This window comes from Octopus sinensis, linkage group LG3, assembly GCF_006345805.1.
Source record: "Octopus sinensis linkage group LG3, ASM634580v1, whole genome shotgun sequence".
Taxonomy (NCBI): Eukaryota; Metazoa; Mollusca; class Cephalopoda; order Octopoda; family Octopodidae; genus Octopus; species Octopus sinensis.
Window position 1 is genome coordinate 23,190,137 of NC_042999.1, and position 26,373 is coordinate 23,216,509.

Below are 26,373 nucleotides of genomic sequence, written 5' to 3' on the forward strand. Positions count from 1 at the left end.
CAACCGATGCTGGTGTGTTTACGTCCCCTTCACTTAGCAGTTCGGCAAAAGAGACCGATAGAATAAGTACTGGGCTTACAAAGAATAAGTCCCAGGGTCGATTTGCTCGACTAAAGGCGGTGCTCCAGCATGGCCGCAGTCAAATGACTGAAACAAGTAAAAGAGTATATATTAACAGTAATGGTAAGACAACAAAAGAATGAATGAGAACTCTATATTATGTAAATAGAGGAATTTATCTGTAATGTAATATGTGACAATTATTCGGTTGGCATAATAAAATTATGAGTTTCGGATGTTGGGGCGGAAATCTGCTCCGCCATCTCGTCAGTTATTAATAACTGGGTTTGTCTTAATAACTAACGAGATGCCGGAGTAGATTACCATCCTGACATCCGAAACTCAGAGTTTTATTATGGCAACCGAATAATTGTCACATATTATATTACAGATATATATATAAATATATGGAGTTTAATGCAGGTATAATTCAAATACTTTTACTTCTGACAAATGTTTCGAAGATTTCACTGATATTATTCAAAAGAATAAAAAAATTCCACGTAAACCCGAAGTTTCTATCTTTAAAAATAAGGAGTTACAACATCATTACTTGTGTGATTTTTTGCTACCATGGTAACAGCTATTTACCTATCTTTTCCGTGTTAATTATTAACAAGGAAAATACACTCATCTATTTATATATATATATATATAATATATATATATATATATATCTATACATGAATTTCTTTCAATTTCCGTCTACCAAATCCACTCACAAGGCTTTGGTCGTCCCGAGGCTATAGTAGAAGACACTTGCCCAAAGTACCACGCAGTAGGACTGAACCTGAGACTATATGCTTGGGATGCAAGCTTCTTAACCAGCCAGCTGTGCCTGTGCCTTCAAGCACACACACTCCTACAGCTATGCTCAAGAGGAATAAAAAGATTTATTATTACTATACTCTCTTGGCTGCTGAGAAGGGAAAGATATAGACTTAATTTATATCTGAAAGATCTGGAAAGCACTAGCATAAAACGTTGGCATCGAAAGCTATAGAAATCCACAAAGGCACCACTGTAACACGCTAAAGGTAATATAAAATCCATTCTGAGTAAGAACTAGCAACTGCAATAGGTTAGGTTTCAAAGAACCATAAATATTGAATTCCTGATAAAACAGAAATGATCTCTATGAAGTACATGTCACCATATTGAATCAGCACTAGTGTAATGTATTGTTTTAATATTCTGCATTAATCTACAGCACGGTAAGAGTTATATCAGAGAGCAGCTGCATCAAACGCCCATATTTGCCAAATAAACAGAACACAATGAAGGTCTGTAGTAGATTTGATAGCAGGAAGCCCAGCAACATTACAAAGTGAAACCAGTAATAGAATGCAACGCCAAAAAGCAGTTAATATCCATTCTTAAAATAAGATAAGTTTTTATTCCACAATTACAGTTGAATTTGAATGTTTTAATGTTTTGGTTAGGCCCATAGTCTCTTTTACTCTTTTACTTACTTTTACTTACTTCAGTCATTTGACTGTAGCCATGCTGGAGCACCGTCTTTAGCCAAGAAAATCTACCCCAGGACTTATTCCTTGTAAGCCTAGTACTTATTTCATCGGTCTCTTTTGCCGAACCGTTAAGTTACGGGGACGTGGATTACCCATTAAGCAAAATAAGCACATGCTTAGAGCATCAAAGAAAGCAGGGCGCCAGAGGAATGGTAACTGGTTTACGGCACAAAAGAAATCACTTTAAACTTGCTAAAATAATATTCCAAGCAGTTGGAAATATATTTTCAAAGTGTTCATGGTGTCATATTGAGAATCTGATCAAAGAATTTGCAATTTACTCTTTTTTACTTGTTTCAGTCATTTGATTGTGGCCATGCTGGAGCACCACCTTTAGTTGATTGAGCAAATCAACCCCAGGACTTATTCTTTGTAAGCCTAGTACTTATTCTATTGGTCTCTTTTGCCAAACCGTTAAGTGACGGGAACATAGACACACCAGCATTGGTTGTCAAGCAATGTTGGGGGGACAAACACAGTTACACAATCATATACACACACATACATATATATATATATATATATATATATATATATATATATACATACATATGTACGATGGGCTTCTTTCAGTTTCCATCTACCAAATCCTCTCACAAGGCTTTGGTCGGCCCGAGGCTATAGTAGAAGACACCTGCCCAAGGTGCCACGCAGTAGGACTGAACCCAGAACCATGTGGTTCTTAAGCAAGCTACTTACCACACAGCCACTCCTACGTCTAATAAATTTTTATAATAAAAATGCTTAAGAAATAATATTTTACTTTTGTATTTGGTTTAAAATATAACAAGGTGTGTGTGTGTTGTGTGCATGTGTGTGTGTATGTAGGTATGTATGTATATTTGTATATATACAACAAGCTTCTTCTAGTTTCCATCTAACAAATCCACTTACAAGGTTTTGATCAACTTGTGAGTTATGGTAGAAGAAGACAGTTGCCCAAAGTAGCATGCAGTAGGACTGAACCCAAAACCACACGGTTGGGAAGCAAGCTCCTTAACCACACAGCCACGCATCCTCCTAAATATATTCTTTCAGTTTGCATCTACCAAATTCACTCACAAAGCTTTGCTTGGCCCGAGGCTATAGAAGAAGATACTAAGCAGTGGGACTGAACCCAGAACCATGTGGTTGGGAAGCAAGCTTCTTAACCATACAGCCCACACCTAGATGTGGTCTAAAATGTTTGGGTTGCCAACATGTGTAGCAACTGCCTCTTCCAAATTGTGTAAACTGCACTTTAACATGGAGCAATAATGAAATCTTATTGAGGGTCAGTAGCTGTTTGGTGCTGAAGTAGTTCCTGGCTCTTCTACTTGGTTCTTCCCATTTGTAGAGATTAATGTCAGGCAAAGAAGACAGCTCCATTTTATTTCCGTTTTATTATCATTTACCATGCAAGCTATTTTTACAGCAAGCGCCATATTTCCTCCAGGTAACTTGTCGTTAATCAATATTATTTGCAAACTCTACACCACCACCACCAACAACTTTTACAAAATAATTCCTATTTATCAATCTATCATTCTACAAAGTTCAATACTAAAACCACTGACCAGTTTCTGCAGTAAACCCCAACTTCTTCAGATCGTCCATCACCGCCACGCCCATTTGCCTTCAGCTAATTTAAAGTCAATCACATTTTTGTTTGTCATAGGGAGGCTTCCAATATAACGCCTGTTTGGCAATTTTGATTTCAAACTCAGTGTACGCCTAATCCATCACTTCAAACTTTCATTTACATTATCAGCAAGCGATATTTTCTGTTGGTTTTTTTTTCATTTTTTTGTTGTTTTTTTCTAGTTTCAGCTCAGAGCTGCGACCATGCTGACGCACCGCCGTTTTACATGGAATTTCAATATTACTAAGATGGAAATAGTTTATCTTCCATTTGTGAATTTTACAGCAGCAACAAAAAGAATAATAATAATAATGTTGGATGTTAATGCATTAGCTAAACTAATATAACACTGTTCGAAGCGTAAGGTCAAAACAGTTTTTCTTTCCATTCCATTTTCATGTTTCTATTAGCAATTCTTCCATTTTAGCACAGGATTGGATAGTAATGTCAATTCAGAATTTTCACTTTTTATTACTGCATATACTTACTATACTATATTACTTACTATACTATATTACTATACTACATTACTGCATATACTTACTATACTATATTACTATACTATATTACTGCATATACTTACTATACTATATTACTATACTATATTACTGCATATACTTACTATACTATATTACTTACTATACTATACTATATTACTGCATATACTTTATATGCACTTTTTGACAAGTTGTGGTGCACCTGAGCACTGTATACAATAACTTCATTATTATTATTATTACTTGTTAAGGTTCTCTCTACAGATATTCTGTAAAAATTATAGCTAGCACTAATTTTTTATAATGTATATGAGACGTATATGGGTGTATTTGCCATATTTTGGGTAGGGTTTGCCTCTTCATCAGCTCCCATCTAACCCATCAATCATACCCGAATGCATTGTTAAGATAGCCCCTATATATAGTGGTGTACATCATTATCATCATCATCGTTTAACATCTGCTTTCCATGCTAGCATGTGTTGGACGATTTTGACTGAGGGCTGGCAAACCAGATGGCTGCCCCAGGCTCCAATCTGATCTGGCAGAGTTTCTACAGCTCGATGCCCTTCCTAACACCAACCACTCTGAGTGTGTAATGGGCGGCTTGACCAGGGCTGGTAAAATGGAAGGCTGTACCAGACTCAAGTCTAATTTGGCATGGTTTTCTATGGCTGGATGCCCTTCTTAATGTCAACCACTCTGAGAGTGTAATGGATACTTTTACATGCCATTTGCGTTGACACCAGTATCTGCCACAGCCGTGATTTTGCTCAGCTTGATGGGTCTTCTTCTCAAGTATGACATAATGCCAAAGGTCTCAGTCATTGCCTCCGTGAGACCCAAAGCTCGAAAGTATCTCAGCCACTTTGCCTCTGTGCGGTCCAATGCTCGAAAGGGAACTCAGCCACTTAGCCTCCGTGAGGCCCAGCGCTCAAAAGGAACTCAACCACAAAGATGAAAAATGGGTAATGAGCATATCATGCCTGGCATGATAATGAGAGTGGTTGGCGTTAGGAAGGGCATCCAGCTGTAGAAACTCTGCCAGATCAGATTAGAGCCTGGTGCAGCCATCTGGTTCGCCAGACCTCAGTCAAATCGTCCAACCCATGCTAGCATGGAAAGTGGATGTTAAATGATGATGATGATGATGATGACTGTTGACTCCTGAGCTATATTAAAAATATAGCATGGGAATAAATGGTAACTCCCATGGTCAACAAAGTATTAAATAAGAGAAATGCAGGTTAGAAAAGAAGATGATAAAAGAACAAAAGCGACTCACTTGTTTAAGATATGTAAATTGGTTTTGAGGAAATCCTTGAAGTCTTCTACTTCAGGATCAGCTAAAACTGCATTGTAGAGTTTCTCCATATTTTTAGCTGTAAAAATTAAACAGAGTAGTTACTTGATTATAATTGATATGACTACTATCAACATCATCATCATTATTATTGCTTATTTAAGGCAAGGAGCTGGCAGAATTGTTAGCACACCAGGCAAAACACTTAGTGGTATTTTTTGCCTGCCTCTATGTCCTCGGTTCAAATTCCGCTGAGGTCGACTTTGCTTTCATCCTTTCAGGGTTGGTAAAATAAGTATCAGTTGAGGACAGGGATCGATGTAATCGACTAGATCTCCACCTCCCCTAAAATTTCAGGCCTTGTGCCTATAGTAGAAAAGATGATGATGATTATTATTATTATTATTATTATTATACAAGGTGGTGAGCTAGCAGAGTCGTTAGCATGCTGGACGAAATGCTTAACGGTATTTTCGTCCGTTGCTACATTCTGAGTTCAAATTCCGCCAAGGTCAACTCTGCCTTTCACCCTTTTGGGGTCAATAAACTAAGTATCAGTGTAAACACTGGGGCCGATGTCATCGACTAGACCCCTGCCACCAAATTTCCAGCCTTGTGCTTTTTAGTAGAAAGGATAATTATTGTTGTTGTTGTTGTTGTTACTGAAAGCAATGAGCTTGCAGAATTGTTAGCACATTAGACAAAATGCTTAGTTCTAATCCTGTCACAATAGAATTAGCACCAGTTGAGCATTAGGGTCAATGTAATCAACTAACTACCACCACCGCCCCAACAGAATTGCAGGCATTGTGCCAAAATGTGAAATCATTATTATTATCCATGGCACCCGTGCCAGTGACACATAAAAGACACCCAGTGCACTCGTTGGATCCTATCAAACCATCCAACCCATGTTAGCATGGGAAATAGATGTTTGATGATGATGATGATGATGATTTGGATGGTGACAAGGACAATGATGTAAATGATGACAATGACAATGATGATGATAATGGCGATGACAACAACAACGATGGTGGTGGTGGTGGTATTGATGATGGCGGTGGTATTGATTTAGGCGGCGAGCTGGCAGAAACGTTAGCACGCCGGGCGAAATGCTTAGCGGTATTTCGTCTGCGTTACGTTGTGAGTTCAAATTCCGCCGAGGTCGACTTTGCCTTTCATCCTTTCGGGGTCGATAAATTAAGTACCAGTTACGCACTGGGGTCGATGTAATCGACTTAATACCTATGTCTGTCCTTGTTTGTCCCCTCTGTGTTTAGCCCCTTGTGGGTAATAAAGAAATAGGTATTGATGATGGTGGTGGTGGTGGTGGTGGTGATGGCGGTGATGGTGGTGATGATGGTGATGGTGGTGATGATGGTGATGATGATGATGATGGTGATGGTGATGATGATGATAGTGATGACGGTGGTGGTGGTGGTGGTGGTAGTAGTAGTGGTGGTGATGATAAGGGACTTACATTGTATAAAACATGGTGAGTAGTACTCCAGCAGTATGGAACCCAGGCCAAACATGCACATAGAATGCACAAAATTCAAATTGGTCAGTATGTTCTTCAGCTGAGAGAAAAGTTCTGCAGTTATCTGAAGAAGAAGAAAGAAATTAAACATCCGAAAATAAACATCTTACAAAATAAATAAATAAATAAATAAATAAATAAACATAAAATAAAATAATTAAATATAATAAAAACCAAATTAAAGCATTTAGCGTCGCCTTACTGGCATGTGAAAAAACATTCGAGCGAGGTTGCTGCCAGTGCCGCTGGACTGGCTCCTATGCAGATGGCATGTAAAAAAACACCATTTGAGCATGGCTGTTGCCACAACCACCTGACTGGCCCTCATGCTGGCGGCACATAAAAGCACCCACTACACTCTTGGAGTGGTTGGCATTACGAAGGGCATCCAGTTGTAGAAATTCTGCCAGATCAGATTGGAGTCTGGTGCAGCCATCTGGTTCACCAGACCTCAGTCAAATCGTCCAACCCATGCTAGCATGGAAAACGGACATTAAACGATGTTGATGATGATGATTCTCAAAATGGGATATCTTTATACTTTTTGAAATTTAGACTTGCCCCTTCTAGATTCTGAATTTTAATCCCCTCAAGGCTTATTTGGCAGTTCCACCTAGAATCCTTATTGAAGATACTTGGCCCTAAATGGTAATAAATTATCTGTTTTTATTAGTAGATTTGATCAGACAAAACTAATCGTTGCTATTGATTGAAACAATAAAAGTTTCTATTCCTTTTCACAGTACATCAACACAAAACTGTTTTTATTGAGACAACAAAGAGAGTCTTAGTATGGCTGCTTGACCAGTTAGAAATAGCTGGCAGCTGTTCCTTATCTCTCATGAGATATTTACGAATGTTAAAATTAGTCAGAACAAATCTATGGTTTAACCATTCTGTTTACCTTACATTTCTAATTATGCTAGTACTACCCTTATATATATATATATCAATATGTGACAGCGTGTGTATCGTTGGCGATTTTCTTTCTCCGTCTTCTCTTCTATATTTCTGATGAAGAGCTCAGCTCGAAATGTGAAATCCTTTTTTTTTCTTTCCTTTCCTGACCATCCAATAACACTGTACTTATTCCACATTCCTTGCTTGTTCAGGTTTGGATTGACTATTATATATATATATATATTTACTCTTTTACTCTTTTACTTGTTTCAGTCATTTGACTGCAGCCATGCTGGAGCACCGCCTTTAGTCGAGCAACTCGACCCCGGGACTTATTCTTTGTAAGCCCAGTACTTATTCTATCGGTCTCTTTTGCCGAACCGCTAAGTGACGGGGACGTAAACACACCAGCATCGGTTGTCAAGCAATGCTAGGGGGACAAACACAGACACACAAACACACATGCACACACATATATATATATATATATATATATATATATATACATATATACGACAGGCTTTTTCCAGTTTCCGTCTACCAAATCCACTCACAAGGCTTTGGTTGGCCCGGGGCTATAGCAGCAGACAGTTGCCCAAGGTGCTACGCAGTGGGACTGAACCCGGAACCATGTGGTTGGTAAACAAGCTACTTACCACACAGCCACTCCTTCGCCTATTATATATATATATATTCTCTTATTTGTTTCAGTCATTTGACTGCGCCCATGCTGGAGCACCACCTTTAGTCAAACAAATCGACCGCAGGACTAATTCTTTGTAAGCCTAATACTTATTCTATTGGTCTCTTTTATCGAACTGCTAAGTTATGGGGGACGTAAACACACCGACATCACTGAGTAACACTTTGGACAAGTGTCCTCTACTGTAGCCCCAGGCAAACTAAAGCCTTCTGAGTGAATTTGGTAAAAGAAGCAAGTCATATAGATGTGTGTGTGTGTGTATGTCAGATAGGACTATCAATGTGCAAACATGTTCTGATGTTCCATGAACCAGTTGCCTTCCTGGAGTGTTAACTGTACCAGAAGAGTAAACTCAGATCAAGAGACTAGCAGAGTAAACTGACTATTATTAACCAGCATAGAGCAAGAGGAAACCATTGCTGTAACTTTCTCAATAAAGATCATGAATCTTCAGGCTTCAGCATGGAGCTCCATGAGAACTGGTACCTGTACGAATGGTACATGTGAAGGAGAGATCTAATAATTATGCAAAATGTACATTTTTACACAATGTAATATGAAACCCTTACCAAATGAAAAGGTAATACAGCTAAAGCATGTTTGTCTTTTCCAACCCAGGAACCATCAAGATGGTAATCTGCTTTCTGATAATAATAGGCTGAAATAAGAAACAAAAATATTGTTATCAAATGGAAAAATTGTGAATTGGAAAAGAAGAGATTATGTGAGGAGACGTATTGAGTCAAGTACATCAACATCAAAATAAATATCAAATGGAAATTGTAGTTGTGATACCTGTGCTGGTGGCACGTAAAAAGTACCATGCGAACATGGCCGATGCTAGCGCCGCCGTGACTGGCTTCTGTGCCGGTGGCATGTAAAAAGCACCAACTGATTGTGGCCGCTGCCAGCTTCCCCTGGCACCTGTGCCAGTGGCATGTAAAAAGCACCCACTTCACTCACGGAGTGGTTGGCATTAGGAAGAGCATCCAGCTGTAGAAACACTGCCAGATCAGACTGGAGCCTGGTGCTAGCACGGAAAACGGACGTTAAACGATGATGATGATGATGATGTCTCACAAGCATCATTCTGACCACTGTGTCTAATACTTCTCTTTGTTCAGATCTCACTAAAATGAAAGCCTTTTTATTTTCTATCTACACTGTCTTTGTTTATAACTTATATCTGGTTATTCTTGTTTTTTAATACCAGCTTTATGCCCTCATCCTCATTGTTTCTAGGATTAAAATTTTTCTTTCTGAGTTTTTAACGTTCCATCTGTTTTCAGTTGTAAGACTTGTTTTTGTTTTGCTTTGTTTGAACCTGGAGCCTTCCAGAAAAATGATACCAACTTTTTCCAAGTGCTGAAATCATAATGACTCTGGATAAAAAGTTGGTTGATGAAATAGGTTCATCTATTTCTGCTTTGTGACCTTTCTGTTAATTGCTATAAATGTTCTTCGCCATTAATTTGATATGCATGTATATTTGTATGTAGGTAAGTAGATAGACAAATAAATAGATAAAGTGTGATATGCATGTATGTTTATAGATACACACAGACATGTATGTTTGTGTGTGTGTGTGTGTGCATGAGTATTTTGACATAACTAAACAAACATCAGTCACAGAATCAGTGTTATTTCTGTGAAAATTTGTCCAAAGTAGGGAAAAATATTACCTCGCTTGGAAATAAATGAGAGTCTCTCTCTCTCTCAAGCACATATTTACAAACACCAGGAAATCTCTTAACTCAAACGGTCTCGTTGCTTTGTTGACAAACCGACTTGAAATCATTCAAGAACTTAAATTATGTACATACACACACACAAACACTACTCTATTTGGAAATAGATGAGAGTTGCTCTCTCTCTCTACATATACACACACACACACACACTCATATATAGATACATGTATATATATTCATTCATACACACTCATAGATAGATACACACACACATACACACTCATATAGATACATGTACATATATTCATTCATACACACACACACACACTCATATATTTATACATGTATATATATATATAAATATAAATATATATATATCATCATCATCATCATCATCATCATCGTTTAGCGTCTGTTTTCCATGCTAGCATGGGTTGGACGGTTCTACTGGGGTCTGTGAAGCCAGAAGGCTTCATCAGGCCCAGTCAAATCTGGCAGTGTTTCTACGGCTGGATGCCCTTCCTAACACCAACCACTGAGTGTAGTGGGTGCTTTTTACGTGCCACCCGCACAGGTGCCAGACAGAGCTGGCAAACGGCCACGAACGGATGGTGCTTTTTATGTGCCACCGGCACGAGGACCAGGCGAGGCTATATATATATATATATATATATATATATATATATTCATTCATACACACACATTCACACTCATATATATACATGTATATATATTCATTCATACACACATACACTCATATATAGATACATGTACATATAGTCATTCACACACACACACACACACACACACTCACTCACACTCATATATAGATACATGTATATATATATTTATTCATATACATACATAAACACAATATATACACATTTATGTATAATTATTCTACCTCACGCCAACATCCCATACTTATATACACATACATACACAATATACGCACATAAATATTTATATATGTCTGTTTTATGTGACAAAATTATCTCAATAAAACCATTTGATATGTTTTTGTTTATAAAATATTATTTCTCTTACATGATAAAATTTGATGATAATATTTTGCTGACTCATTTTTCAGATATCTGTTCTGAATTGCTGTCCTCAACAGTTTATAATTGATAGATAAAGATCCAGTTCTAGAAAAGATAAATTTTAAGAGATATTAAGAAAAAGATAAATATATACCACCAGCTGAAAAGGAAGCACAAGAACGTATGTTTTATAATTTCATGAAGAAACTCTAGAATCTGATAATAAACATATATTTGGAAAGCCTATAGAATATATCTCTTCAGAAACAATGTGAAGAGTCTAAAGCCATAGATGTTGTTAGGCTAGACATTGAGTAATATATTCAATCCTTGGCGCCCTCTGTCTTCCACCCTCTTTAATTCCTTCTCTCTTTCTCTCTCTCTACCCTCTTGTGACCTGCTGCTTAACAAGCCATTTCGTTGGTGACCGCGGCCCGCTCAACATCGTTCCCCCTCTGCCGAAAAGGCAATTTTTACCAAACACGCCTGCTAAATAAGTTAAATTTGTCTCAATTTGTCTAAAGTCGTAAGACACCTGCTGTTATCCTATTATTACCATTCTTGTTTTTATTTTTATTTTTGTTTTCGTTTTTTGTATTTATATTCGTGTGGCTTCGTCTGTTTTTCTGTCCTTGTTTCGTTTACATTCGTTCCTTTTTCCAAGAAATCTAATGCTCACAGCTTAGTTTTTCCTTGGGGCTGGCCGCGTTGGAGCAAATATCAGAATTAATCAGCCGAAATTTGCTATGATGATCCAGTTTCTGACTGAAGAGTAAAGGCTTCGAATGACCCGTCTGTTTTCTGTGTTCGTCCCTTTGTGTATTTCACGTTCTTGTTTCTTTATATATAATTTTTATACCTATATATATATATATATATAGTCTTTTACGTTTCGAGCCTATGCTCTTCAACAGAAAGGAACATAGAAATAAACAAGGAGAGAAAATAGAAAAATGTTTAGGAGCTAGTGATCTATTATCAACTGAAAAACAAAGGACAACAAGAGGGAAGTGTTATAATTTCATGAAGAATATCTAGAATCTGATGATAAACATATTTTTGGAAAGCCTATAGAATATCTCTCTTCAAAAGCAATGTGAAGAGTCTACAGCCACAGATGTTGTTAGGCTAGACAGTCAATAATATATATATATAATAAATCTTAGAGTGAGTTATAAATAGTAGCTGCAACACGTGACGTATATTTGCCATTTAAATATGGCTAACCCCTAAGGGTGGATGCTACTGTAGTTTGTAGCCCCAGGAGGACACCTCCTCCAGCTGGCTTTAGACACACTTTCTGTGCCCTATCAGTATTGTGTGTCTATAGCCAGCTAGAGGAGTTGTCCTCCTGGGGCTACAAACTACAGCAGCATCCACCCTTGGGGGTTAGCCATATTTAAATGGCAAATATACGTCACAATATATATATATATATATATATATATGTGTGTGTAATACTAAGTAAAAAACAAAAGACAAGGGGGGAAGTTTTATAATTTTATAAAGGTACTCTAGAATTTAATGATAACTGTATTTTTGGTAAGTAGCAATGTAGAGAGTCTAGAGTCATGATCTTTGTTAGACTACTTCATTCACAGTAGACACTATGAGATGCTATAATTTAGTATTGTACACTGGGAGGGAATTATATGGTTGAAGAGCGCTCTGTTACCTCTCAGCAGCAGCAGCAGCAGCAGTAGTAGTAGTAGTAGTAGTAGTAGTAGTAGTAGTAGTAGTAGTAGTAGTAGGGGTGCATGTGCTGTAACAACACGTCGCTGCATCCACCATTTGTTGGTGATTCTGTACTCCCAGTGGATGACACCTTTGCACCACTCAGGTGACAACCCTCTAACCCACGGGTCTGTTTGGGTAGTCATTGCCGGTGATGGTTTTATGAGGTCAGAATGCAAATCCTCCCTCCTCAACTTCTATTAGTTACCTTTTATGACATGCAGAGGAAACATTGGGTCTATTCTTTGGCATGCTGGTCTCCACACAGCATTAGAGCAACATGAAATGAAGAGCTTTACTCAAGAACACAATTTGCTACCTGTTCTGGGAATCAAACCCATGATCTAACAATCAATAGTGCAACACCCTAACCACTAAGCCATGCACCTCAACAATACTTAGTTTTAACCATCCTGTCTTTTAGGGGCAAATGAAAAGACGCTGAAATGATTACTTTCTCTAAGGTACAGTACACAATGATCGTTTCATCATCCTTTTAACATCCACTTTTCCATGCCTGTATGGATCAGGCAAGAGGTTTACGAGGCAGATTTTCCATGGCTGGGTACCCTTCCTGTAGCCAACCCTCACCTGTTTCCAAGCAAGGTGATATTTTTCCCATGGCCCAGACATGTTTTTGCAGAATATTGGAAATTAATGGACTCTACCCTTTCCAACTTCCCAGGAATGATCAGTGGAGCAAATGGATCATCATCATCATCATTGCCGTCGTTTAACATCCGTTTTCCATGCTAGCATGGGTTGGACGGTTCAACTGGGGTCTGGGAAGCCAGAAGGCTGCACCAGGCCCAGTCTGATCTGGCAGTGTTTCTACAGCTGGATGCCCTTCCTAGCGCCAACCACTCCATGAGTGTAGTGGGTGCTTTTTACGTGCCACCTGCACAGGTGCCAGATTAGGCTGGCAAACGGCCATGATTGGATGGTGCTTTTTACGTGCCACTGGCATGGGGACCAGACAGGGCTGGCAATTGCCGGACAGATGAATATTTCAGAAGAAATATGGTAATAAAAGGATTAATTCATTGCTGTAATACAAAAAATTTTTTTTTTTTTATTTTACAAGACATTTTTAGAAATATTTACCTTGCATACGTTTCTCCAAAGTTGAGAAAACAGTGGAGGACATAATGTAATCGCACAGATTTGTGTTTGGGGATAAATTCATGAGAAGAGGTCAGATTTTGGAGAAGCAGAGGGTTATTCAAATGCATATGAACTTTCTCTTCCTTTGGATCACCTTTGATAACCATACAAAGATTCAGCAGATCATACAGTTCTGATGTCAAAAGACCTATAGAATCAACAAAGAAAATATATGCAATTAATAATAAATATGCAATCTCTCATACAGAGATTTTCTTGACTAGCTAGCTTGCTTGTTGAAAAATAAATAACTTGAGTCATTGAATGTATCAATCTATTTACATTTAAATGGATTTGGCAAATAATTTCTTTGCATATGTGAAAGAACTTATAACTTCAAAAAGAAACAAAGCTACATTCTTGTCATAAAATGCAAATGTATTAAAAGAAACTCGTCAACCAGATTTTATTAAACATTCTTTGATACCATTGTTACAGACATAAATTCAATATGAAATAATAATAATAATAATATGCATGTTGTCTTGTTATAAAATAAGAAATATGCTAATATTTTATTATTAAGAGACCAACCCATGCCAGCATGGACAACAGACATTAAATGATGATGATGATATATATATATATATATATACAGTAATCCCCTGGTATTTGTTCCTAGAGCAGCCGCGAATAGTGGAAAACTGCAAATATTGGAGGTGGTCCATAAAAATGCCTATAAATGTCAAAATATAATGTAAAATATTATATATATATTATATCCTCATCGGCAGGAAGACGAATAAAATGTAAATCAGTTGGATAATAATAATATTAATGATAATAATAATAATAATATTTACTGCAGTGATATCGCAAAGGTTGAACAAGCACCTGGACGAAAACAACCTGTTTCCAGAAGAGCAGAAAGGATGCCGCAAAGGCTCATATGGCTGTAAAGATCAACTAATGGTTAATAAAGCCATAACTGAAGACAGCCACAGAAAGAAGAAAGGCCTCAGTATGGCCTGGATCGACTACAAAAAGGCGTTTGATAGCATCCCCCACACATGGATCCTTGAAACACTAGCCATTAACAAAGTAGCAGCAACAATTATAAAATTCATAGGGCACTCTATGAATAAATGGCAAACAGTGCTACAGCTCCAAACAAAAGAGGGACTCATGAAAACCAAAGCCATCCCCATTAGAAGAGGAATATTCCAGGGAGACATGCTCTCTCCACTCCTTTTCTGCTTGGCACTGTCACCTCTATCTGATATGCTAAATAGAACTGGATGCGGATATAAATGTTACGGCAAAACGATCAGCCACCTTTTATATATGGATGACCTAAAACTATACGCTGCAAATGACAAACAGCTGGGAACACTATTAAAGACAGTTCATGGATTTACCAAAGAAATAGATATGAAATTTAGATTAGAAAAATGCACCAAAGTAACCCTGAAAAGAGGAAAACTAGTTAAGTAACAACATCACACTAGATAAAACCATGAAATAAAAGAATTAGACCAAAGCCAAACTTACAAATACTCAGGAATCCATGAACTAGATAAGACACAACACACACAAATGAAGGAGAAAATAAAAATAGAATATTATAGACGAGTTAGATCAATAGTGAAAACAGAGCTCAATGCTAAAAACAAGATAATAGGTATCAACACTTTAGCTGTCCCAGTTATAAGTTACAGCTACAATATCCTTAACTGGACACTAAATGAACTGACCAAAATAGATAGGAAAACAAGAAAAATAATGACAGGATCTAGGATGCATCACCCAAAATCTGACATAGAAAGACTATATATATACAACGTATAGAAGGTGGTAGAGGCCTTATACAGCTGGAAAACTACTATAAATTAACCACCATAGGACTGCAAAAATATCTACTTCAGAAGGAAGGAAAACTGATACAAATAGCGGCAAAACAGGAGCAAAACAAAAAACTGTTCTCAGTATTTAAGGAAGCTGACAAATACAAACAAGAAGTCATACCACCTAATAAATATGAAGAAGAAGAAGAAGAAGAAGAAGAAGAAGAAGAAGAAGAAGAAGAAACAACAAAAGCTATAAAACAAATGAAATCCAAACTAAAAATAGAACAGCAATGAACCATGATAAAACGATGGCAGGAAAAGCCCCTTCATGGTAAATACTGCGCTAAACTAAACGCAAAAGAAATAGACAAAGAAAAATCCCAGCAATGGTTGAGAAGCTCAGGACTCAAAGCAAAGACATAGGGATTTTTAATTGCAGCACAAGACCAAAGCCTCCCCACCAGAAATGACCAAAAACATGTAATGAAAAGAAATATAACAAGTAACTGCAGAATATGTGGAGATGTACAAGAAACAATAAATCATATTATCTCTGGCTGCCCAGTCCTGGCTAAGAAGGAATATATTCACAGACATGACAGAGTTGGAACCTACATACACTGGAAGCTATGCCAACATTATGGAATAACAACAGAAAAAATATGGTATAGGTACACACCAGAAAAAGTCACAGAAACGAGAAAGCAACCATACTCTGGGATATGCCGATACACACAGATAGAGAAATTAAGGCCAACAGACCAGATATAGCTGTCAGAGATCATGAAGAAAAAAAATGCTTTCTAATTGATGTATCAATACCGGCAGATGACAACGTGTCTCTAAAAGAAATGGAGAAACTTTCAAAATACAAAGACCTGGAAATAGAGGTAACCAGAATGTGGAATCTAAAAACAGAAACAATTCCTATCATAGTAGGTGCATTAGGTATGATAAAAAAATATTCAGACAAATACATAACAAAAACACCAGGACTTACAAACACATATAAGATAGAGAAAATTGCACTACTAGGCACTGCACACATCCTACGCAGAACACTTTCCATACAATAACCATCAGAGCATCACAACAAATCACAGCACATACCTGCGCTCAGTAGTGAAGTGAAAGCACGCTATAAAAATAAAACTACTGAATAATAATAATAACAATAATAATAATAATAATAATAATAAATGCCCTGATGCAGTACCAGACAGTGGCTCTCATGGCGTCTGATCTTAACTGATTGGAAGTGTTATCATGTACACTCTTTTGTTTTGGTATAAAAGATGGGCTACAGCAATACCACAGATTTGCTTGTCAGTTGTTTGACCTTAAGCAGTTTAGCACGTCCCTTAGTGGCTGACAATATATGAATCTCTAATCATGAACAGAAGTAGTGGGGGAGCATCATAGCCATGTGTTGAGAGGAATTTTGGGGGTTTTGAATAATTCACCTCTGGAAACATGAGTGTTTTGTTCAACATCTATCCTTAAAAAACCCTTATTCAAGGACCATTTGAAAGGGATGGACTACTTAATCTGAAGAAAATTCTAACTGGGCCCCACCTGCAAGGATATGCACTGTTTATCTTGATATGAGATCACAATGTCACTCACATTTGGTTGTGATGCATGTGCCTGATGTATCCTTATCAGACGGGTAGTCATGATGGGTACACTGCACTTCATATATTTTACCCCAGTGTCACTTTGATGGCATGCACTGCTCTCTCACTCAATGATAATAATAATAATAATAATAATATAGAAAGAAGGAAAGGAGGGAGGTTCATCAAGAGTTGAAGGATCTTAAACAAATATGCTAAAGACCAGTGGTTTTCAGCCACTTTTTGTCTATGGGCCTCTTTGATTTGTATTTTAATCAGATGGATCCTTATAGCCATTTGATTTTAAAAAAACTATATTTTTAGGATTAAATATTATTGTTGTTTGTTCCTTCTCAAGCCACACCTGGCTCATTAGGGCCAGTTTCCCAGTTTCCTTGGCATATATGTTCCCCACCAGCAGGAGGAAAGAGTGAGAGAAAGTTGTGGCGAAAGAGTCAGCAGAAGTTCGCCATTACCTTCTGCCAGAGCTGGTCTGAGATTCGATCCCGCGATCCCTCGACCACAAGATCGCTGCTCTAACCACTAGGCCATGTGCCTCCACACTTAAATATTATTAGGAATTGTTAAATATTTTGCGTACTGTAGAAATATAACCAAATTATTGCACAACGAAACCTTATATGGACCCCCTAAGGGCCATACGGAGACTGGTCGGAAACCACTGAACTAGACTATGAAGTAGATTTAAAGACAGTGAGAGAAAGAGGGAGAATAAAAAGAAAAGAGAAAATACATTGGTGTGAAAAAAAAGAAAGACTGCAAGAGTGGCTGTGTGGTAAGTAGCTTGCTTACTAACCACATGGTTCTGGGTTCAGTCCCACTGCATGGCACCTTGGGCAAGTGCCTTCTACTACAGCCTCGGGCCGACCAAAGCCTTGTGAGTGGATTTGGTAGATGGAAACTGAAAGAAGCCCATCGTATATATATGTATGTGTGTGTATGTGTTTGTCCCCCCAACATTGCTTGACAACCAATGCTGGTGTATTTACATCCCCATAACCTAGCGGTTCGGCAAAAGAGACCGATAGAATAAGTACTAGGCTTCCAAAGAATAAGTTCTGGGGTTGATTTGTCGACTAAAGGCGATGCTCCAGCACGGCCACAGTCAAATGACTGAAACAAGTAAAGAGTAAGAAAGAAATATATAGAGTGAAGAGGAGAAAGTGACGGGAAAGAGGGAGGGAGGGAGGGGGAGGGTGATAGTGCAAGGGTGAGATGAAGAAGGGAACAGAGATAGAGATGGAAAATGGAAATGAGAAAGAAGAAAGAATATAAAAGCTAGGAAAAAGAAATGTGTATAAAAAGAAGAAGGAATATGGACGGGAAGAAGGAGAAAGAGAAAGAAATAAGAGGAGAATAAGAAAATACAGGAGAGAGAAAGAGAGAGAGAGAAGGAAAGGCTGAAAAGAGGAAGGACAATATGGGAAAAAGCAAAAGAGAGAGAGAGAATGAAACTGAAGCAAAATGGGACTCAGAAAGAGAGAGAGAGAGTTAGAAGTAGAGCAAAAAGAGAGAAAGAGATGGAGAGAAAAGAAAGAGGAAAAATAAGTGTGTGTGTGTGTGTGTGTGTGTGTGTGTGTGTGTGAGAGAGAGAGAGAGAGATAAAGAGTGTTATCCAGCTGGTTTACTTTGTATCCAGTAGAATCTTAAAACTGCAAAGCAGTTTAAGGAAATGGAAGAAAATAAGGAAGAAAAGGGGGGGAGAAGTAGGAAGGAAGGAAGGAGACAGCTAGAGAAGGAAAGAAACAAAGAGTGAGAAAGAAAGAAAGAAAGAAAGGACGGAAGAGAAAAGGGAAAGAAAGAAAGGAAGGAAGAAAGGAAGGACGGAAGAGGAAAGAAAGAAAGAAAGAAAGGAAGGAAGGAAGGAAGGAAGGAAGGAAGGAAGGAAGAGAAAAAGAAAAGAAAGAGAAAGGAAGAAAAGAAAAAGAAAGGAAAAGAAAAAGAGGGAGCGAGAGAGTGAAAAAGAAAGAAAAAGAAATAGAAAGAAGGAAAGAAAGAAAGTAAGAAAGAAAGGAAGAAAAGAAGAAAGAAAGGAAGAAAAGAAGAAAGAAAGGAAGAAAGAAAGGAAGGAAGAAAGGAAGGACGGAAGAGAAAAAGGAAAGAAAGGAAGAAAGGAAGGACGGAAGAGAAAAGGGAAAGAAAGAAAGGAAGGAAGAAAGGAAGGACGGAAGAGGAAAGAAAGAAAGAAAGAAAGGAAGGAAGGAAGGAAGAAAAAAAGAAAAGAAAGAAAAAGAAAGAAAGGAAAAGAAAAAGAAAAAGAGGGAGCGAGAGAGTGAAAAAGAAAGAAAAAGAAATAGAAAGAAGGAAAGAAAGAAAGGTAAAAGAGGTGAGAAGTTAGAGCAGCTTTATTTAAAATTGATTTCATTAATAAAATGGAAAAGAAAAAAAAGTAGAAGAAATCGGATTTATAAATATTTTTTCAAATACGAATTTCTATTTCCATAAAAGAAAAGATAAATATATAGAGATTTCTTTTGCTGCAAGCAAGAAAATAAATTTTTAAAAAAAGATCAATAATAATAATAATAATAATGGTGATGAAGAAGAAGAAGAAGAAGAAGAAGAAGAAGAAGAAGGAGGAGGAGGAGGAGAAGGAGGAGGAGGGGGGACGAAGAAGGGGGAGGGGACGAAGAAGGAGGAGGAGGGGAGGGGCGACGAAGGAGGAGGCGGGGACGAAGGAGGAGGAGGGGACGAAGGAGGAGGAGGGGGACGAAGGAGGAGGAGGGGGGCGAATGAGAGGAGGGGGACGAAGGAGGAGGAGGGGGGCGAAGGAGGAGGAGGGGACGAAGGAGGAGGAGGAGGGGAAGGAGGAGGAGGAGGGGGACGAAGAAGAAGCAGAAGAAGGAGACGAAGAAGGAGTAGAAGAAGTGAGAGTGGGATGTGGGGGCAGTTGAGGTGGGGAAGTAGGGGTTGTTGAGGTGGTGAGGGAGGGGGAAGAGGAGGAGGGGAGAAAGTTGGGGAGGGGAGGAGGAAGAAAAAAATGAAAGAAAATAGCAAAGAAAGAAAGAAAGAAAGAAGGAAGGAAAGAAGGAGGGAAGGAAAGAAAGAAAGAAATGAAGAAATGAAAGAAAGAAAGAAAGAAAGAAAGAAAGAAAGAGAGAAAGCTGACAGAGTGTGAGGAAGAGAAGATTTATTAATGGCAGCAGCAATGATGATGATGATGATGGAAAAGAAAGAGAAGACCGAAAAAGATTTTTAAAATGTCGAAGACTAACATGAAAGATGGCAAAAGATGGCAGAAGAAGAACAAGGACAAAAAAAATGTATTTTACCATTTTTAGAACAGAGCAGTAAACACAAGGAATGTTTTATAATGTCTCTGCCAATTTCTTCTTCTAAACGTTCCAGAACATTCTCCAACAAACTTTGAGTTGTTTCTGGTAAAGAAGTAACTTTCTCAGTGACCTAAAAACAAACAAAAAAAAATAAATAAATAAAATAAAATAAAATAGTTTAATTCTAAGATTAAATTTATAAATAGCAGACTTTATTTTCAACTTTGTATAAAAATTTTGTATGAAAAGCAAAAACATTTTCCAAAATAACATTTAATTCATTTTTTTTGTTTTGTCCTCACCGTTGTTGTTCTTGGTGTTGCTGTTATTATTATTATTATCATTATTATTATCATTATTATTATTATTATTATTATTATTAATCCTTGTAGCTAATAAAAGAATATATTATTATTGTTATTATTATGTTTAAGATAACTGACAGAATCATTAGCACGTCGGGTTAAATGCTTAACAACATTTTGTCCGTCCTTAGGTTCTGAGTTCAAATTCCACTGAGGTCAGTTTGCCTTTCATCCTTCCAGGGTTGATAAATTAAGGACCAGTCAAGTACCGAGGTCAATGTGATAAACTATTCCCCTCCCCTCAAATTCCAGGCCTTGTGCCTATAGTAGAAAGGATTATTATTGCTTGTATACACTTTTTTGATACATGTATTTGTTTTGGGACCCCTTCGCATTGAAGACCGGTGATTGTCGCACTGACAACGGGTAAATACCCAGAAACCCGGGTCCATGCGTATCACGTCAGGTCGACAATGGGAAGGATGGCTTCCCTTTGCAAATACTGATAGGGCACAGAAAGTGTGTCAATAGCCAGCTGGAGAAGATGTTCTCCTGGGGCTACAAGCTACAGTAGCAGCCACATTTAAGTGGCAAATATACTTCACATTATTATTATTATTATCTCTTTATCATAGATTTTGTTGGAGCTCCTGGAGTCTTGTATGCATAGCAGGCTTGCTACCTGCAGCCTACGGTACCATTCTATCCATTCTTTTCAGTTGTCTAATACTTTCCTGATTATTCTGGCCATGCCAGGGAGGCAAAACCATTTATAACAGTTCTACTGGGCACCCTATTCCAATTTCCTGTATATTCTTCTTGATGCCTTCTGATACTGTTCCCAAGGACCCAACAATAATTGGTATTATCTTCACCTTCTTCATTTACCATAGCTGGGCTATTTTGTACTTAAGAGGGTTGTGCCCATCTATCTTTTCGCCTTCCTTCTTGACTATTTGTGGGTCAAAGGGGCATGCAACATCAACTATATAGCATATGAGGTGCACCTTGTGCACCACGACTAGGTCCGGTCTGTTATGCTCTAGCACCTGATGTATTTGGATTGGGAAATCTCATGGGATTTTACTAGTCTCGGACACTACCACTCTCTGTGTTTTGTGGTCATACCACATCTTGCCTCTCTCTAGCCTCCACTTTTCGCACAGTTTCCAATGTAGCACTTTCACTACCAGGTTGTGTCACCACAACTTGTAGTGGTTTTGAGCGAGTCTAGGGCATTCATTCGTAATATGTGCAATGGTTTCATCCATTCTGTTGCTGATGCAACAGAGCAGAGATAAATAAAAGAGATAAAAGAGATACATACAAGAAGTTAGACTGTTGGAAAAGAAAAGAATCCTAACATTGGGCCACAATAAGTTGGCTTAAATGCCAAGAACCCTCCCAAGTATCCTAGCTGTCCCTAAAAACACTGTTTTCTGCAGCTGTACTAAACTGGGTTTTTTGCCTATTTCCTCCATCCATCTGTTCAAATCTTTAGGGATAGTTCCTAATGCACCAGTAACTACAAGGATACATTTTATCCACACTTTCCATAGTTTCTGTAATTCAATAGATAGGTCCTGGTACTTTGCTATTTTTTCTATACTTCTCATATTAATTTTTTCCTCATTTAGGACTGTAAAGTCAATTATCTGGCACTTTTTATTCTCTTTATCTTCTATTACCAAATCATGCCTTCTAGCTTCTATTACTCTATCAGTCTGAATGTTGAAGTCCCACAACACCAATTTCTTACTTTCTAGTACTTTACTGGGTTCATGTTCATACCATTTATCAGTATGTTCAACTCATATTATTATATATTTGTTATTATCATTATTATCAACAGGTCATCCTATAAGTTCTGTTTGATTTTACCTTTTTTAAAACTGAATGAAATTTAATAGTATTTTAGAATGTCTTATGGAATTAAAATTTATTTTTATGCATTTGTGTACATTTAAACTAATTAAATATTATTTTACAGAATAATAGAATTAAAATTTCTTTGATTAAAACCCTTTCTAACATGGAAGCACCCAAAGAGCATTTGAGGCACATAATGCTTTTTGAGTACAAAAAAGGAAACTCTGCAGCCGAAACGACTCGAAACATACACTCAGTTTATGGGAAGGAATGCTTGAATGAAAGAACTTTCAGAAGATGGTTTGCAAAATTCAGAAGTGCAGATTTCAGCCTTGAAGATGAAGATCGAATGGGACGTCCAGTTGAGTTTGATGATAAGATCCTTGAGGCATTACTTGAAGAAAATCCTGCATTATCAGTTGAAGAATTGGCAATAAAGCTTAGTTCAAACCATACAACTGTTCATTGTCATTTTCAACAACTTGGAAAGGTTCCGAAACTTGGAAAATAGGTACCTCATAAATTGCCTGAAAGCAACTGCAAATCCAGAGTTGACATCTACTCTTCTTTCCATTCTCGCGAACTCATTTCACCCTTTTTGGATAGACTTGTAACTGGTGACGAAAAATGGATCTTCTATCGAAATGTTAAACATCATAAACAGTGGCTTGGTAAAAGTGAAAAGCTCAACCACAACCGAGTAGGGAACTTCATGGAAAAAAGGTTCTTCTCTCTATCTGGTGGGATTGCAAAGGAGTAATTCACTTTGAATTGTTACCACCTAATGCAACAATCAATGCTCAAATCTACTGTCAGTAATGAGAGCATTTGAACAAAGCTTTGAAGAAAAAAAGACCTGCTTTAGTGAATTGAAAAGGAGTGATGTTTCATCAGGATAATGCGTGACCCCACACTGCAAAGATCACATCACAGAAGATGGAAAAGCTTGGTTAGGAAAAAATTCCCCATCCACTTTATTCTCCCAACCTTGCTCCTTCAGACTACCATTTGTTTCGTAGTTTACAGATTCATTTGGGGGACATAACTTTTGCAAACCAAGAGGAGGTCGAAACTGACATTTCAGAGTTCTTCGCTTTGAAACCAAAAGAGCTTTACATTAATGAGATTAAAAAGCTTGTAAATAGATGGAATTTCAATTCATCATCATCATTGTTTAGCGTCCGTTTTCCATGCTAGCATGGGTTGGATGGTTCTACTGGGGTCTGTGAAGCCAGAAGGCTTCATCAGGCCCAGTCAAATCTGGCAGTGTTTCTACGGCTGGATGCCCTTCCTAACGCCAACCACTCCGTGAGTGTAGTGGGTGCTTTTTACGTGCCACCCGCACAGGTGCCAGACAGAGCTGGCAAACGGCCATGAACGGATAGTGCTTTTTATCGATCAATGGAAATTGCAGATGTGTTACCAGTGCCGGTGGCATGTAAGAGAACCTTCCGTTTCGCGACCGTTGCCAGCACCACCCCGTTTCGTGTCCGTTGCCAGCCTCGCCTAACATTTTATCACTTGTTTTCTTTATTCAAAATTCGGACAGAACTTATGGGATGACCTGATATTATTATTATTATTATTATTATTATTATTATTTTGTTTAATTTACTGCATGGCTAAATTTTAAGTAGAAAAACAGTTCAAGATGTTTCTTCAAAACTAAAATAAAATAAAAGAGGTGGGATATTGAGGAATAAAATTAGAATATTTTTTAAATACTGTAATTAAAATTAAGAAGGGAAAAAAAAAACATCCAGAAACTTCTAGTTTGAATTGATTAAATCATTGTTTTGTTTTCCATGAATTTCAATTCAGCTTTGAATTTCTATTTCAGATCACGTTGTTCCTCAGTTTTCTTAATTTTTCGTAAAATTTAAAATGTCCATTTTTATCTTGTTTCAGCCATGCTGGAGGTCTGCCTTGAAAAGTTTAGTAAAAAAAGAAAAAAAGGCGATCCCAGCACTTATGTTTTTTCAGATTTTTTAAATTTTTTTATTTTGGATATTCCAGGCAATGTGACATTCACAACCACACCAGGGCAACATGAACTTTATTCTTTCAGCCAGTGGTGTGATTTAAGGGAGATTTGGTTGGTGCTTCTAGCAAAGTGAGTGACCACAAAGAGGCATCATCAAATGGACAAGAGTTACTTTCTTTTACTCTCTTTTACTTGTTTCAGTCATTTGACTGTGGCCATGCTGGAGTACTGCCTTTAGTCAAGCAAATTGACCCCAGGACTTATTCTTTGTAAGCCTAGTACTTATTCTATCGGTCTCTTTTGCCGAACTGCTAAGTTATGGGGATGTAAACACACCAGCATTGGCTGTCAAACGACAAACACAGACACAAACATATACACCATCATCATCATCATTTAGCGTCTGCTTTCCATGCTAGCATGGGTTGGACGGTTCAACTGGGGTCTGTGAAGCCAGAAGGCTGCATCAGGCCCCAGTCTGATCTAGCAGTGTTTCTACAGCTGGATGCCCTTCCTAACGCCAACCACTCCATATATATATACATATATATATATATATATGTATATATACGATGGGCTTCTTTCAGTTTCCGTCTACCAAATCTACTTACAAGGCTTTGGTCGGCCCTAGGCTGTAGTAGAAGACACTTGCCCAAGGTGCCACGCAGTAGGACTGAACCCGGAACCATGTGGTTGATAAGCAAGCTACTTACCACACAGCCATTCCTGCACCTATTTGGGTAATTGCAGTTTCCCTTTTTTAAAGAACAAAGGATTTGAACTCAACACTTCTAGCCAATGAAATTAAAAAGTTCACAAAATGACCAAAGAGAAGGTATCTACATGGATGACTAACCTGCTAGAAATAGCAGTTTTCCAGCAGGTTTGAAAAAAGGAAGGACACACTGGATTATATAGTTTTAGTTATACTCTGCATGACTCAAAGACAGACTAACATCAGCAACAAACGAAAAAGTCCCTGCCTGGTCAATCAATTTGCTAGAAATAGCAATCAGATTACACTAAAATTACACCCTGCTTTTTTCTAAAACAGGACACATTGGATAATATATTCTTAGATACACTATGCCCGCAAAAAGAAAAAGAAAGAATGAATAGTGAAAATGGTGATGGCTGTAAACCTTCTAGCCATAAGTTGGGCCCAAATGACAATAAGTAACGAAGCAAAGATTTGATTATATTAAATCATAATATTAAAATGGTGATTCCAATATATATAGGAATTCCTATATATTTAGGAATAGTTACAGAGTTACAAATAAGTTATGGAGAGTCCTGATAATTGGGGGTTGCAGTTAAGACATGTTTCTGAAAAAGACTGCGGGTCTCGGGAATGTTAAACGCACCCCATGAAACACATGTAGAAGCGAAATTTGGAACCGAAATAGTAAGTATTAAAATAAATTCTATGATATGGTGTGATGTATATTAGGATTTGATGAATTGCATGGGGACTTCTATCTCTAATTGACATATATTTTCTTATTGAGAATAATTTAATTTATTTGAATCCTTGTGACGCCAGAATTTTTATTCCCTAATTAATATATATATATATATATATATATATACATATGCAATGGGCTTCTTTCAGTTTCTGTCTACCAAATCTACTCACAAGGCTTTGGTTGCCCATGACTATAGTAGAAGTGGGACTGAACCTGGAACCATGTGGTTGGGAAGCAAGTTTCTTACCACATAGCCACT

General features: G+C 37.7%; 1 protein-coding gene across 1 annotated transcript in view; it reads right to left on the reverse strand.

Annotated features, from left to right (window-relative positions):
- LOC115209281 (telomerase protein component 1) overlaps window positions 1-26,373 on the reverse strand; it is an 82,709-nt gene that overhangs the window by 1,161 nt on the left and 55,175 nt on the right. Inside the window, exons 19-26 of the mRNA XM_036501641.1 lie at window positions 20,485-20,617; window positions 13,729-13,936; window positions 10,895-10,995; window positions 8,726-8,814; window positions 6,494-6,617; window positions 4,990-5,089; window positions 2,147-2,152; window positions 1,424-1,428 (exon numbers count right to left, since the gene is read on the reverse strand). Coding sequence (XP_036357534.1) covers window positions 1,424-1,428; window positions 2,147-2,152; window positions 4,990-5,089; window positions 6,494-6,617; window positions 8,726-8,814; window positions 10,895-10,995; window positions 13,729-13,936; window positions 20,485-20,617 — 766 coding nt within the window. The remainder of the gene's footprint in view (window positions 1-1,423; window positions 1,429-2,146; window positions 2,153-4,989; window positions 5,090-6,493; window positions 6,618-8,725; window positions 8,815-10,894; window positions 10,996-13,728; window positions 13,937-20,484; window positions 20,618-26,373) is intronic.